The 16942-nt window shown below is 38.1% G+C and overlaps 1 protein-coding gene and 1 non-coding gene across 2 annotated transcripts; both read left to right on the top strand.

Annotated features, from left to right (window-relative positions):
- Window positions 1–911: 911 nt before the first annotated feature.
- On the top strand, window positions 912–11597 carry LOC121960787 (glycine--tRNA ligase-like). The gene is given in 19 exon segments (XM_042510647.1): window positions 912–971; window positions 974–1089; window positions 1091–1178; window positions 3014–3115; window positions 4909–5011; window positions 5116–5257; window positions 5618–5706; window positions 6520–6596; window positions 6676–6821; window positions 6907–7056; window positions 7175–7337; window positions 8137–8301; window positions 8384–8491; window positions 8608–8753; window positions 8840–8925; window positions 9610–9719; window positions 10571–10664; window positions 10760–10950; window positions 11092–11597. Coding segments are annotated over 19 exon segments (2247 nt in total). The 5' UTR covers window positions 912–926; the 3' UTR covers window positions 11218–11597.
- On the top strand, window positions 5405–5539 carry LOC121961022. The gene has a single exon (XR_006107020.1). It is a non-coding gene; the product is annotated as a small nucleolar RNA SNORA84 (small nucleolar RNA).
- Window positions 11598–16942: the final 5345 nt, after the last annotated feature.

Below are 16942 nucleotides of genomic sequence, written 5' to 3'. Positions count from 1 at the left end.
GTATTTTATTTTTGTCTGTCTGGTTTATACCCTACTTGTATCATTATTTCTATTTGTATATTTTTTGTACTGGTACAGTTAACAAAACTGTTAATAAAATGTTGTGTTCCTAGCATTTAATCTCATATGTTTTACTTTAAGTCAGAGATCTGATTCTATATAATTGTAACTGAGTGTGACTGACTGTACAAAATATATTTATTTTATTTTATTTAATTTATTGTTTTTTTTTAAAATTGTATTTAAATTTTTGTCTGTCTGGTTGTACCGTCTTGTCTCATTATTTTTATTTGTACATGTTTGTACTGATCACTCAAGGTATTGTTTTCAAAACGGTTAATAAAACGTGTGTTCCTAGCATTCAATCTCATATTTTTAGTTAGATATCTGGTTCAACAATATATATATATATATATATGTATATACATATATATATGTGTGTATATATATATGTGTGTGTGTGTGTGTATATATATATAGAATATAAAATCATTTTTAAAAAAAATAAATATATATTTAAAAAAAATCAAAACTTTTTATATATATATATATATAAATATATAAAATAATATTTTTTTTTAAATTACATATATCTAAAAACATATAAAATAAAAAATTAAAAATATATATATAAAAATTATCAAAAAATTACATATGTGTATGTATATATGTATATATATACACACACACACACACACACACACACACACACACACATATATATATATATATACCTATATAATTTTTTGATAATTTTTTTTAGATATATTTAATTTTTTTTTTTTTTTTTTTTTTTTATTTGACGAATCTGCCGATACGTCATCAAGCGCGCGTGCCGGTTATGACAAAAGTGCTTCCCCGTAGCGGAAGCTGCGTTTACTTGTTTCCAGAGATTTCATCATTCTCCTCTCGCATTACGGCGGTCCATGCTTCGTAGCGCAGCATCAGCACTGCTGAGGACCAGCACTGACTGATTTCCGCCCTCTGTCCGGTGTCTACGGTCCGGTTCGCTCGGCAGTCGCTCCGCTACCCGCCCAGAAACAGGCCGTTTTCAACGTCGGGCTGCTTGTGTAAGAAGAAGAAGAAAAAGCCTGTGGCTGCAGCTGGCGGAAGGACAAACCATGGACGGCAACATTGAGGAGATTCTCGCCCCTTTGAGGCTCGCAGTCAAAGAGCAGGTAACACTTGTTATCTCGTTATCCTCACTGATATGGACTCAGGCGGTTTTTGTTTAGGATTAATTGTCTTTTTATTGCCTCTGAGTGGGTCGCAGTCAGCGTGTTAGCTTGCTGGGCTAGCGGCTAACCCGACCGGCTTCTCTCTAAGCTGTCAATGAAAGAGGACAGCCATTACTGGCTAACTGAAGCTAGCTGGCAGTCATGTCTGCGCCCTTTGCCACGTTTCAGTGTGTGCTGCTGCTGCTGCTGCTGCTGCTGCTGCAGCAGCAGACAGTTGTGAGCAGGGTGGGGTTAACAGAAGAAGTTATGCAAACACTAAAATATCCAACAGTTAGCTTATTGCATTTAAAAAAGTCCAGACTTGACTTGAAGTGCGGTCTCACAGGGATCCCACGGTCATGGAAAACCTGGAAAACTCATACAATTCTACAATCTTGTTCTCCAGGCTTGAAAAAAGTCATGGAATCAATAAAAAAATAATTGAAAGTTTTGAAAAGGCATGTCATTTTTTTGTACCGATATTGTTTTTCATCATGGCCCATACTGATTATTAGTAGTTAATGAGCACGATAACTGATATGCATTTATTTAAAAAAAAGAAAACTTTATGTCAATATTTAGAATGTGGAATATAACAAACTCCAACATACATGTTTTAGCATGCCTTTAGCAAATATTTAATCAAAACTGAGGCTTTCAACATCATATACAGAAAGTCCACAGCAACTTTTTTATAAAGTCAAGTAAAATTTGAAATTAAAATGAATACATAAACATTTACAAAGTAAGAGTTCCTCCCATGCTGACACTTTCTTTGCACTTTATAATTAATTAATTTTATTGATGATCATTAAAATGAAATGCCAATACAGATAAAAGGCAAAATGCCAAATATCGGCCCAGAAAATCATCTAGGCCAATAATCTGTGCACCCCTGTAGTAAAAGGACATCGATTATTACTATCTAACCTAGTAATCTTGAAAACCAGACTGACACAAGTGTTTGTAAAATAAAGGGAAATGTATTGACTGTGCCTGTGGAATATGAACATAACCAGCTATTAGAGACTGGAAAAGCTTGCTGTTAGATTTTCATCCAATAATTGACATTCAGAGGAAAGAATATACAGTTCAGTTCATATAACATATTTATTTACATTTTTGATTTATTTTATCAATAAGGGCAACACTCATTAATCAACATTTCTGTTAATGTGCCATTGTTAGACAACTGGCTAACTTAAATGCAGTCCTTCAGCAAGATGTTTTTAAAAAATCTAGAAAATGATAAAATGCACATAACTGCAGCAGGACACCATAAAGACAGCAACAGCAAAAAACAAACAGGAATTCTCTAAAGACTGAACATGAGCCATGCAAAAAAGCAACAAGAAAAACAAAACAATAACACAACATAATACAACATTTGAGCACAGATTGCCACACAAGCAGTATGAAGCAACAACACACAGCTCAGCATTACATGCAGACATGCAGAGCAACGAGAAACAGCAAAAGACAGTAAGCAGAGATAAATTACAACAGTCATTACGCAGATCTGAATTAAGTGTTAATAGACGCAGTTATGGGTTAACATATGTTCATATGCACTAAGACACAGGCCATGCAACACAATGTTAGCCAGGTTGTTACTGAAATAGATATTTCATACTTACCCATGCAAATCTGGATATTGTGAATGGTCCTGGAACTTTTATTATGGGTCCTTGAAAAGTCAAGGAAAATATCTGAAATTTTGCCCATGACAGCATGCCGGGACACTGGTCGTAGCAGAATTTTCTGAATGCCCGTCACAAGCCACCTCTGTGTTTTAGGGGGAACTTGTGCGCCAACTGAAACAGGACGGAGCTCCTGATGTGGACGTCACTAGAGCTGTGGCTGAACTGAAGGCGAGGAAGAGAACTCTGGAGGCCAAGGTGAGTGCAGTTTAACTGCAAATCTGAATATAATTAATTGAATCTGGTTGAGTGTGTTTAATGGATTATAAACACTGGTGCTGTGGTCATTTCTAGCTTTTTCAGTTGCAAATAATGTCCCCGAACGAAAAAAAACCCATCTATTATCTAATACAATAAAGTCTTCTGTCTGTTCATCTTCAGTCATTTTTATTGCAGAAAAATGTATCAAGTGAATGGAAAAAGCACTTGATTATGTTGTTCTTGTAGGCTACCAAAAGTTTAATTTGTATTTGTTATATTAATTTACATAATAAAAAAAGATACTTGGCGTCCATGTAAAGAGACAATTTTGCTGCACAAAAATATTGCGATACTATGCTGTATCATTTTTTCCCCCTCACCCCTAGAAAATGGCCAGAAAAAAACGTTGGCATATACCTGCATTTACCCTCCACTGATTAAAACCCTTATAAATTCTCTGCCAAGCCGTACATAATTTGTTATGATAAAATAGTCATTAGAAACAGAATTGCAGATGCGTATTCATCACCTCACTGTCATCTCTCCCTTTAATAATCAGGGTGTGCTGCAAATACTGATGCACTTTCATTAAAATTTGTGGAGCGTGCCAAAACTTTGGCTCGCTTGTATCAATCCACCATATTGACAAGCAGACTGGGGGATGAGCGCTGGCTCAGGATGCAGCTGTTTGACATCATGACAGATCTGATTGCTGCAGTGGCTCTCAACCGAGAATCTGAGGAGAGTTCCAGGAAATCCCCCCCAAAAAATGTCATTATTTAATTCACTATCGAGGGGAGCCCAATTTGAAGAAGAATCATAAGAGTAACTGCTCTGATCGTAGGTGTAACTCCCTCCACGGTTGTCTCATCAACTGTAGTTGGCAGCCATATAATTCTGGTCTTAATCATATTAAACATCCAAAACCTTTGAGATGGAGATTCCTGAAAGGAAATCTGATCAATCTGTGACCTAATGGGTATCAATTTAGAGGTCCTTGACATGAAAACTGCTTGAGAACCAGTGGATTAGAGGAAGTGTTCAGTTTTGACATCACACGCCTGATATCAAACATGGAACTTATTTAAAAATAACTAAGTTCAGAACATAGATAGATAGATAGATATACTTTATTGATCTCAAAACTGAGACATTGGGGTGTAGCAGCGTCATACAGTAAGAACAAAGAGAATAAAGAGCAAACAATATTAATAGAATATAAAAGGAATACGCTTAAAAAACTAAAAACTAAGAGGCTATACATATCTACATATATACAAGTGTAAAGTGCAAAACATTCGTCACGCAATGAGACCTAAGCTAGCTCAGTCTGCTAAACGAAAACTTTGAGATGTGGTTTTAAACGCCAAAGGTTCGTTATCTTGGATAAGATTATTCCAAAGACTAAGGATGCATTTCTGTACTCGGATGTTACAAAATTTATCCTCAAACTGAACTCTTATTAAAACCATATTTATAACTTGACAGAATTAGATCCTGTGTGAGCCTGTTCTCCAGTAGGCGCCCTGTAGTGCTATTGTGCGCTGATACAAATGTGTTTTTGTCGTCATGAGATGCGTAAGAATTAAACCAAAACTCGTTTCCTACGATCTCATGTCTTCTATGAATGTTTGAGCAATTCTTGGCAATCTTTATCATCTATATTTGATTGAGGATAATGCGAGAAACTGCTGCCTACAGTCAGCTCCAAAGTGCTGCTGTACTGTGGGTTTTTGTAAACAGGTGCATAATGATTCTGCAGTTTTGGACGACTATAACTCTCTTTGCAGGAACTGTCATTACAACCCAAAGATGACATCGTTGACAGAACCAAGATGGAGGATACCCTCAAGAGGCGATTCTTTTACGACCAGGCCTTTGCCATCTATGGAGGTGAGACTTGCAAAGCTAATGTTGGGGGTGAGGGGGTGCATTCATAAAAATGACTGTACACGTAGTTTTTAAGCCTTCTGTTACCATGCAGTAATGCTCCTCAGGTGTGAGCGGCCTGTACGACTTCGGCCCTGTGGGCTGTGCCCTGAAGAACAACATCCTGCAGGCCTGGAGGCAGCACTTCATCCAGGAGGAGCAGATCCTGGAGATAGACTGCACCATGCTGACCCCCGAGCCTGTCCTCAAGTAGGAGTCCTCTTAATGCTCTTGTCCTGTCATCCAAATGTGTTTGTTAATTTGTTGTCTGATATTGATGTATCTTCTCCTCTTTGGGTGTTGTGCAGTATTTTGTTGTGTGTCTTTAAATAATGTTAAAAACTGCTGAAAAAAAGTGCCTTGTGGTTCCTAGAGTCAGCTGCAAAGTGCTGATCTGTGGGTTTTTGTAAACGGGCACATATTGATTCTGCGATTTTATGCATGGGAGCTGCCACTATAGCAGCCTTCCATAGCCCGGTTGCAGAAACATTGATTGGATGGAATTAAACATAATTATCTTATTTTAACACATCTTTAAAAGTAAGATGTTTTGTTCCTTCTCCTCCTCAGGACGTCAGGACATGTGGATAAATTTGCTGATTACATGGTGAAAGATGTCAAGAATGGCGAATGCTTCAGGGCGGACCACCTCCTCAAAGGTAAGCCTTTTGTACGTCCGCCTTTGTGTCTGAGTATATTTAGAGACGTGACTTCCACCGTAAACAAAAGATTAGTCATCCTTAAAACAACCCCAGCAGGTCTTTGTAAGTTTTCCCTGCGTATTATTCATGGGATTCTGCAGAGGGTGGGATGGACGCGGTCCAAACTTGTGTTGTCAGCGGCCGCTGCTGGTTGGCCGAGCTCTGAGTATCACTGTTGTGCCTGAGGGAGAATGGAAGTGGCTGGACCAGCAGAAATCACACAGGGCTTTCATAGCAGTGCGAGCTGCCAGGACGACACAGACTGGAGCCGCGCCAAAAAGCCGGCAGGAAAAAAAACAGATATAGGGAGAGCATGTTCGTTCCTGGAAAACTGGGAGGCTAATTGGCACAGATGCCAAAAAGTTGACATGATGAAACTTGAAATTGTTATGTAATGAAAATATGTCAAATTGTGAAATGTGTAATCTGAGATCTCTCAAACCTGCTCAGAAACTGTGCGCATGCTGAAATGTTTTAATTTTATTTTAGTAGAATTAATATAAATGAAAATCAAGGTTCATTATCAATATTTTTTTTAAAAACTTTTTTTTAACACTTATAATGTATTATGTTGTAGTATTGTATATTGTCTGTGTATTTTTTTAAAAATTTTATTTTCAACCTGAATCCTATTTTCCTATGTTTTTGCGTTTAAGTGACTTATGGTAACAATAATTTTTGAAATTATTACCGAAATATACCAAAGTCACCCTTTAAGTATTATCACACCTGTTTGTGAAAGCAGTGTTTTCGTGTTTGTGTGTCCTTCAGCTCACCTGCAGAAGCTGATGTCTGATAAGAAGTGTTCAGCGGAGAAGAAGGCTGAGATGGACAGCGTCATCACTCAGGTCAGTGTAAACTCAGACAAAGTGCTCTCGCTATGCCTTTATGTGGAAAAACTGTTTCTGACTTTAATATTATTTTCAGATGGACAACTACACCCAACAAGAGCTGACCGACCTGTTTGTGAAATACAACGTCAAGTCCCCCACCACAGGAAATGACCTCACACCTCCCATCTCCTTCAACCTGATGTTTCAGACGTCCATCGGCCCCGGGGGGAACATGCCAGGGTAAAATAAAATAAAAAAAAAAAACGTTTCCCCTTGTTGGGGCATTGGTATTATTCATAATTTATCTTTAATTTCAATTTTGCAGCTATCTGAGGCCTGAAACTGCTCAGGGAATCTTCCTCAACTTCAAGCGTCTATTGGAGTTCAACCAGGGAAAACTGCCCTTTGCTGCTGCTCAAATAGGAAACTCCTTCAGGAACGAAATCTCTCCTCGCTCTGGACTCATTCGTGTCAGGTGAGAGATCCTCTGTGTCCACCTCCTCTTCTCCTGTGTATTTTTGTGTCTGTGTTCGCAGAGATGTGACTCATGATGGTGTTAAACAGAAATATAAATGCTCCACATTTCCTCACAGAGAGTTTACCATGGCTGAGATTGAGCACTTTGTGGATCCAAATGAGAAAGTCCACCCTAAATTCTCCAATGTAGCCGACCTGAACATCACGTTATACTCCTCCAAGGCCCAGACGAGCGGCCAGTCTGCACAGATCATGAGGCTGGGTGACGCTGTGGAGCAGGTGGGGATGGCTATATTAAAAATACCATGACGACATTTAAGGGATGACTTTTTGTGCTCTCAAAGTATACACAGGCTAACATTTACAGGAAACTTTCAATAAAGATCAGCTTGAGTAAAATCTATTGTTACCAAGTGAATAGATATATTAAACAATTTATTTCACTGTAATCTAAGCTCAGATAGTTGCTTCTTGACTGTAGTTCTGACATTCAGAAAATTGCAGATCATAAATCTTAACATATATTGCCCTGCTTTAGTATCATGATAACAGGAGCCCTTTTTTACACAAATTGCACTACAGGGCCGCTACGAAGTCCTTTCTTCATGCCGTCTTTGCATTTTTACACAAAATGGTAATCCTTAAATAATTGTGATCTGAAAAAGGGTTTTTAAATTGAATAAAAGTTTTGACTTAAAACAGTCTTAATAGTACACTTATCAGCTGTTAACCTGCTGTTATTTCTTTCAAAAACACGGCACGGTGACAAGCAACTTAAAAAGAAAAACTGACACAAAAATTTGCAATGAATTAGTAAAAAGTTTCAAGACAATTGCTGGAAAATAAGCAACAAAAAGGTAAAGTAAAAACCAAAAACACAAGAAAATGACCTTTTTTTTCTTTTTCTGTAACATAATTTGAAATATTTAAATAGGAGAATTATAAATACAGTTTTCTGCACATTTGTGTCTTGTTTTTTGATATTTAATAATCCATCCCAGCTAATGTTCAGATCACTTCCTTGTCACCTTTTACTATTTTGAACTCTCGTGCTCATGATTTCTCCGTCTCGTTTAAGGGAGTAATCAATAACTCCGTCCTGGGATATTTCATCGGGAGGATCTACCTCTACCTTACTAAAGTTGGTATCGCCAAAGACAAGCTGCGTTTCCGACAGCACATGGACAACGAGATGGCTCACTACGCCTGTGACTGCTGGGACGCTGAAGCCAAAACCTCCTACGTACGTTTAATTGCAGTGTTTCCTTTGGCCTCATGAGTGAGTCCGTGTTCTTTTGCTCAGTGTAAACGTTTGTGTCCTGCAGGGCTGGATCGAAATTGTGGGGTGTGCCGACCGGTCTTGCTTTGATCTGCAATGCCATGCGCGAGCTACAAAGGTCCCTTTGGTCGCTGAAAAGCCTCTTAAAGAACCCATATCCTTAAAGTTTTGCTGCACTAAACACTGCAAAAGAAAATATTTGTCCCACCAAACAACAGAGAACTTTTCAAGCACCCGGACGCTTTTGTATTCTCCTTAACTTCTCCACACAAAGTCGTAAATGTCGTCCAGTTCGAGCCCAACAAAGGAGCCATTGGGAAGGCGTATAAGAAGGATGCTAAGATAGCCATGGAGTATCTGTCTGTGTGTGACGAGTGCTTCATCACAGAGCAGGAGCAGCTGCTCAGTGAGACTGGGTGAGTGTGTCGGTGCCTGATGAGAAGGTCGCGGTTTTGTAGCACATTTGCAGCAAACTCACACTGTCTTTGTTTTTATTCCACAGAGAGTTCACCATCGAGTCCGAGGGCAAATCCTTCAAACTCACAAAGGACATGGTCAGTGTGAAGCGATTCCAGAAGACTCTGCATGGTGAGATGTTTTCATTTTACTGTTTAGTTTTATGTTTTATTTCTCCTGTTTTGTCTTTTAACATCTTGGAAACAAATCCTTTCATATGAAGATTACTTGGAGTGACAACTTTTATAGTTAGGGCTGAGCTAAACTAATTTTTTCTTTTTTCATATATATATATATTTTTTAAATCAAAGCTTCTAGTGAGGTCTGTCTGTTATCGTATTTTATGACTTCTTCACCATTTTAAAAAAAAAAGTGATTTATGGAATTACATGCATTAAGTTTTTAAATTGTCTCAAATCAATATATGCCTCCCTTTGTGTGAAGCAAAGCAAAGTGTTTTTTTTTTATATGTTTTGAAGCAAATAAAAATATGTTGTGATTTTTTTGAAATAACTAAATCTTTTATTTAAAAAAAATTGACTTCTGGAAATGCTAGAAGCTAGAAACAATCGTAAGCAGCAACCAATGGAATCGAATTATATGTATAGTATAAGGCTGATAATATTAGTGTAATCTAATCTACAGCTATACAAACGTACCATGTTTAAACAGAATGACGAGTGTAAAAATAACAAACTGTGCAGCACTCCAATGCTGACCTAGAGTCTGAATGTCAGCGTTATGAAAAAAGATTGAAACGTTTTTTTACAGCCCCGTCAATAACACACATTCTGTGTCGGTCTTTGTCGTCCACAGTGGAGGAAGTTGTTCCCAATGTAATCGAGCCCTCGTTTGGCATCGGTAGGATCATGTACACCATCTTTGAGCACACATTCCAAGTCAGAGAAGGTGATGAACAAAGAACGGTAAGTCTGGATCAACGTGTGATTTTGATCTATGAAATAATACACAGTTTCTGTCCAAAATTCAATCTTTGTTGTTGAATATGCTGTCACGTTGAGTGTTGTCGTGCCCTTTTGTTCTTATTGTTCATTTGCTGTTTATTTACATCCTTACTAGCAATTTAACCATTCATACTTTGCAATAGCTAATAAACGACAGATTTTAGATTTAAATGTAATTTTTTTCACTCAGTTGTAAGATCATATCCTAAAAAGTCTTGAAAGGTCTTGAATTCATTAATCTAAATATAAGGCCTTTATTGGAATTAAAATGTCTTAAATCAACGTTTTAAAAGTCTTAAAAATACAAAGACATCGGAACGTGTGACCCCTTTTTTCTTTTTTTCTTACATTGCATTGTAAAGTCTCAAAAAAAAAAAGTGATGAAATCATTTTGATTATTTACTGAATCCCTCTTCTTAAACTCTTCATGATGGGAATTGAAGCAGTACATACAGCACATGCCGAGTGAGAAACAAGACCAAAAATGTAATGTTTTATGTTACAATAAATGTTTGGGCAAAATTACCATTAACTCTATGGCAAAGAATTTGGTTCATTGTTCATGTTTTTTTTGTGTTGTTTTGTTTCTTCCAGTTTTGGTTTTTGTAAAAGTGGTCTTAAATTTCATCCTGAGTGGCATTAAAAAAAGTCTTAAAAACTATCACATTTAATTTACTGTAAACTGTAGGAACCCTGATATAGACGCAGGCCCGAAATAAGCGTTTTATGATCTGATGAATGTTTCTGTGATTGATTTTCAGTAAAGAGCTTCTTTCCTTCATTCTTGCACTTTGTGATTTCCTCTCCTTCAGTACTTTAGCTTCCCTGCTACTGTAGCTCCATACAAATGCTCCGTCCTGCCTCTGAGTCAAAACCAGGAATTCATGCCCTTCGTGAGGGAATTATGTAAGTGCCCACATAATGATAACGTAGATCTTCTATTTCTGTCTGGTCTGATGTGTCGGTTAATTGTTTTCTCTCTTTCTCTTTTTCCCTCTTAGCTGAGGCGCTGACCAAAAACGGTGTGTCTCACAAGGTGGACGACTCTGCAGGATCCATCGGGAGGCGTTACGCCAGGACGGACGAGATTGGAGTGGCGTTTGGCATCACCATCGACTTCGACACAGTGAACAAGACGCCTCACACAGCCACGCTGAGAGACCGCGACTCAATGAGGCAGATCAGGGCCGAGGTACAGCACACATTCCCATACGTCTTTTTTTTCACGTGTTTGTTATGTTCAGCTGATACTTTATACATACACAGCAGCATCTCAGCTGTACTTACACACAACATTTACCACAATCAAGCAAACCTCTTTGTCTCTCCTCAGGTCAGTGAGTTGCCTGTGATTATTCGGGATATGGCCAACGGCACATTGACCTGGGCGGAAGTGGAGGCCAAATATCCCATCTTTGAAGGACAGGAGACCAGCAAGAAGGACACCGTCGAAGAGTAAAATTCACTCGTCTCCCAGTCACTCCATGAAAATCCACAGACTCGTTGCGTATGAATCACCAGGAAGAATATTGCAACTGTGTTGTGATAAGCTACAGTGGTGCACCGAGCCCTCCTTGTGTTCCACGCCACTGCAATCACTAAAATGTCATGTATTCATCATATCTAACAGTTGTGGAAAGCTTGCACAGGACTGTTGTTTCTCCGACGAGCAACATTTCATCCATGTATGACCACGTCAATATGTTTTAAAAGGGAGAAAATGTAATCAGGTTGTTGTCGTCAGTGGAAGGAGGATTCCACCATTCCAGTTTTGAGGCAGATTGGATTGAGATATTTAACAATTTCAATAAAAACAACCAGCACTTACTGGACACGGGCCACCACTGTAATGTTTTCTATCAGGCTTTCAAAGCTTCACACAGAGACGCACAGACACTTATGGTCAAAATGAGATGGGATCAGGGGCGTTGATACACCCTTAAAGAGTGTTTGAGGACTTTTGGGACTCCCTAAAAACTTGATATATCACTCAGACGGTGCATCACGTTCTGCGTCACACAGGGTCGAGTTATCGTCATATTTTGAATAAGGAAAACACTAACCCAAAGACATTATTTTTTTTCAACTAATCTGTGCCTTAACCCCAAGATTACACCCACTGAACACCTCATGCTTAGCTGTAACTTCATGATTGTCAGTTTATGAAGAGACACTTTTTTTGCTTTTTGTACGGCTGCCACAGTTGCAAATGCGACGAGACTGCAGATTTTGAAATAACTTTTCCTGACTGTTGATAAAACTACCACTAGTACTAGAAAACATGTACAACTGAATAGTGCTAACATTTACTGACATTTGGATGGACTAAATTATGTTCAATAGTAAAATCTACTCCCAAACAGGAGGAATTTACTCAGATGGGGATCAGTCCACATTATATTATCAAACCAAAATAACTCAGTTTTTTTGCTCTGCATTCTTACAAAGGTTCATGCAGGTTATCATACAAAGATGATCATGCATGCAGTGCTACATCCTGCAAAACGATGCTCACCTGGGTGAAGTTTTTGGAGAGTCCTGTGAATTTAAATTGCTTTATTAAAAAGCAAAGTGGAGTAAACAAAAAAGATAAGAAAATAAAGTCAAAGACTCAGGTTAGGGGAAATGAATGCATCTTTAACGTGTAACCCACCGGCATGCAGACCACTTTCTTCCGTTTGCAGTGATCACGACACAGTTGACTTTGCTTGCACTTTAATACACAGAAAAGGGTTAAAACTGCAGAAACACTTGTATCAGCAACAGCTTTATCAGACAAATGCATTTCAGCTTGTGGCCTACATAATCGACGTTGTCAATGATACTGCAGGCTTTTCTGGATTTTTGACTGCTTTCTCTCCTTCATGCACTTCATGCAAGTAGATGAATGTGTGCCAGAAATACCCTTTCTACTTCTGTGCTTAAATGTTTCAAATAATACATGGTATCATCTGTATTTGAACCATCACGGCATTGATCTGATCCGTTTTTTCAAAGCAACACCAGCTCAAAGAACTAGCCTTTCTGTTTAACTTCCTCCAAACATCCCTCTTAAGTAGCTTCCCCGACATATGAGGAATAAAGGATGAGCAGCATTTGTTCAGATCCTCTTTGTTCCTCCAGAGTCTTGTGATGGTGGATTGAAGTGGAGCAGAGGAGAGGAAAGCAGATTTAATACAAACGTCACGTAAACCCTCAGATAGCGTTGAATCCCCACCAAATAATCTGTCCTGTGATATCTGCTCTGCCTGACTCCTTTACCAGAACTGCCTCTTTGTAAAGACAAGGAGTCGATCATTCCTCCCACGAGATAAATCCCAGACACTTCACATGTCCCCGGGGCTCAAATCTCATCATCTCAGCCTTATTAAAAGCTGTCCTGGTTATTCAGACGAATGACAAGATGTGACCTTTACTGTTTCAGTCGTTCTTAGACCGCCTCACTGATAGAAATATTTCCTGACATTTGACTGATGATGGCTGATCTCTCAAGGTGTTTTCAGGCGGTTCTTGCTCATTTGAAAGCAGCATGTCAGAGTCTGTTTGTGTGCTGCTTGACTGTAAACAGCCTTTAGCTCGGGAGGTCACGTTGTATTTTTGAATCGATCAATTTCACGTTCTGCGGCAAATTCTGTTGATTCAACATTTTTCACAGCAGACATTTTGACTTGTCATGGTAGGAAAAGCACAGGTGTTACTAATAACACTAACGATGACTGTGCTGTTGAAGTGTCCCAGTAAGCTGCGACAGTGAGCCAGCACGAACAACACCAGGACCTTAAAACTGAAGCAGCCGAATGGAATTCAGGTATATTTCATCTCATTATTTACACCTGTGTCCATAGCTTTCATTCACACTGGGGACACTGAGTCCTCACCGTTTGTTAAAATGGCCATTTTGTTAAAAATGTACAAAAAAAAAGCTTGCACCAAGATATGACAACATTTTGAGATACTTTTATTTGCACAATAATATAAAATGAAATGTTATTATAGAAAAAACAAATGTGGACTGTCCAAAAATAGTAATCTAATCTTAAAAAAAAGAAAAACCTATCTTTAGCCAACAGATTTTAAAATGATGCAAAATACAATTGTTGTGTTTTGATTTGCATAAAGACATTTCCACTTAATATTGGTCCACAGAAAACACCAAAATTCAGGACATAAAGTGTTTGACACATTTCCTCGAGAGGGACCCTTAGACCAGTCAAAAACAGACCTCCTGTCAGCCTCCGTTTTAAAAAAACCCCACAGCCTTTATTATGCTTTTGTGTCGTCTATTAAAATCTAAAGAATTAGAGCAATCAAAGAGAGAATGAAAAAGAAAATCAGTGGCAGCATAAGAAGCGTCGATAATATAAAAATCATCTTTTAACAGCAAACAAAATGCCTGTGAACAGATGTCTCACTCAGCATCATATTGATGACATTAATGTTGAATTTGAATGTATTTCATTGCAATTATTAATGCATATTTTACAGTAGGGATTAAATACACAGCATATATGTTACATAATTTTTCTAAATGCGTCCATTTTACAAAGAAGGCTCTTTTAAACAGCTTCCAGCTCATCCATATCTATACCACAAGGTGGCGCTACAAGCAAACTAATGTCTGATTCTTTGACGCTTGTACAGACGCAAATATACAGCCAAAATGTCCAGTCAGTGTTTTATTGATCATTTTGCACATCATATTTACAATTTGAACATAACTTGACAGCAAAAGATTAGTTGGACATATATTTTTAATCTGCAAATGATCTGAAGTCTATTAGAGGGAATTGTACTATGCAGATATCAGCCCAGTTAGAACATTTTTGTCTGTATTTGTGATTTTTTTTCCCCGTCTTTATAACCTTTGATTGATTCTGTCCTTTAAGTCGTATCCAGATCTTCTAAAACTGGCATTCTAAACTAGTGTTATCATGAAACACTTTTTAGTTTTTTTTATATTTTACAGTTTAATGATTAACGTTATGTAATCACAATATTTTTTCTGCTCAAAACACAAAAACTTTTACTACAAAATGTATTGCTTCACATTGTAAGTCACTTCCATTCCTGTACTGAGCTGCGTCCCTGTACAAGATTCACCATGTCATTGTTTATGTGTGGTGGACCTTGAAGGCTCGACATCTTGAGGAAACGAGGTGAAAAGAGGCCCATGCAGAAAGAGGATTATGCGATTCCAATTCCTTACTGAACTACACCCACGTTCATAAAACATTCAGGGACTCTGCAGTCTGACAGCACACCAGATGTAGTTGAAGGCGGTGAAAAAGATCATCTGTGTCCTATCAAAGTTGATATCAAGACCATATTCGTTTTAATTATTCATCAACCGAAATATGTCGCTCAGGGGAAAGAGAAATGTCAGGGGCCAACAGTGTTTGATGTCAATGATCAAGAAGTGAAAACTCCCGTGTTTAGCCTCATGTCTTTAAGTTAGGGTTGGTTCATTATGTGTGGGGTTTTTTCTTTATCCCTTTGACACTCACCACTCCCTTTACCAACAAGAGGGTGAGGAAATGTTTGTGCCCTGCAGCTGTGATTTTTGAAAGGGCAATTATCAGCGTTCCCAATAGGCTCTTAAATGCTGTGTTCAGTCTAACATCCAGATGACAACCACACAAACCGTTCGTTCTTAACCGCTTTTGCCTTCTCAGTTTTCCTTTCAACTGAATGGTCTTAATATACAACCAGATATTTTGCATGCAAGAGAACTGGGAGAGTGAACAGCTTCATCTAATATTTATGTGATGAACCAGAAAACAGATTCAATCCATTGTGCTAAAACATAATACGTCCATGAAAGGTTGTAATCATAGAATTTATTAATGCATTTAACAGGGTTTTATAGATTGTAGCATAATTAAAAAGAACAACTTTTTGGTTGTAAAACATATATGTGACCTGACACTGCTTTTTCATATTTTAAACCTGCAGTGATTGATTTTAGCCACTAGGGGGCATTAAATAAACTCAATACTCATATTACTTATATAAAACAACAACTTGTAAGTCATTATAATGGCACACTTTCCTAAAATAATGAGTTATCTCAAAATTCTGACTTAGTTTCCTAAAATAATGACTTTGTGTTTTTCCTCATTAGTTTGAAACATTAACAGAATATATTAAGAAAGCTCTCATTGTTTTGAGATACAAACTCATTATTTTAAGAAATCTTTCCATTATTTGAAGAAAATTTCTAATTTCACGACCCATTTCCACTTTTTGCGTCGGCCACCGAAGCTTCTCTCAGGAGAAGTTTCAGTTTCGCGAACTCACCACTAGATGTCAAAAAATCCTACACACTGAACCTTAAAAGACACCAAGAAGACTGCTACAACTTTACAAAGGGTGATTTAACAAAAATTGACATCTTTATAGTTTTTAAGTTTAAATAAAGTATGATAACAATCTTATTATTATCATTATTGATAATGCTTAACCCCCAACTTCCTTGTGCAAGTAATTAAGACAGCACTGATGCAGAAATGTTTGCTTTTTCTCTGTCTCATTCTGGTTCCCCCTGTAAGAAATTATTACTTTAATCTATTTTAAGTAACCACATACAGGCTCATTGTCATCAGATTTCAAGTGGCCATGCAGTCATGACAAAGTAACCTGAGACCGAGTGTCAAGTGGTGAGAAGTGATTGTGTAAAGTGGCTCAGAGACTTGTGTCCTGGAGTCAATTGTACCCGTGCGTTATTGTAAACATCAGGACGGCGGCACTGACCCACACTGAGAGCATCATGTCGGCAGGGAGATTACATACTAATTATGAGCAGCATCAACAGATGACAGCCTGCACTTACGGCTGTTTTTCTCCTGTCCATGTGCCATCATGCGCTTGTCTCTCAGGTGGGGTCATTTAGGACCATTTGGGTCTCAACTACATTAAAGTGACAGCAAAGGTGAAGAGGGACAAACACTCAGACACGTCACTGCTGGCAACGCACCAGAAAACCACTTTATCTCCCTTGTTGTTATTCTACGGTCCACTGATGCTGAAATAGCGTGAATAATGTTTGCTTATCAGTGCATGGGGAGGGGTCAGTTTGCAGTGCGCAGGTGGGTATCAGTTCAAGAGATGGGGACTAGACTGAATGGTGTAGACAATAGATTAAAGGGGCAATTCACTGATTTTACCGCACAGGTGAAATCAGTTCC

The sequence above is a fragment of the Plectropomus leopardus genome, chromosome 21, assembly GCF_008729295.1.
Source record: "Plectropomus leopardus isolate mb chromosome 21, YSFRI_Pleo_2.0, whole genome shotgun sequence".
NCBI lineage: Eukaryota > Metazoa > Chordata > Actinopteri > Perciformes > Serranidae > Plectropomus > Plectropomus leopardus.
The sequence above is the reverse complement of the archived record's forward strand: the minus strand, read 5'-3'. Positions and strand labels throughout refer to the sequence as shown.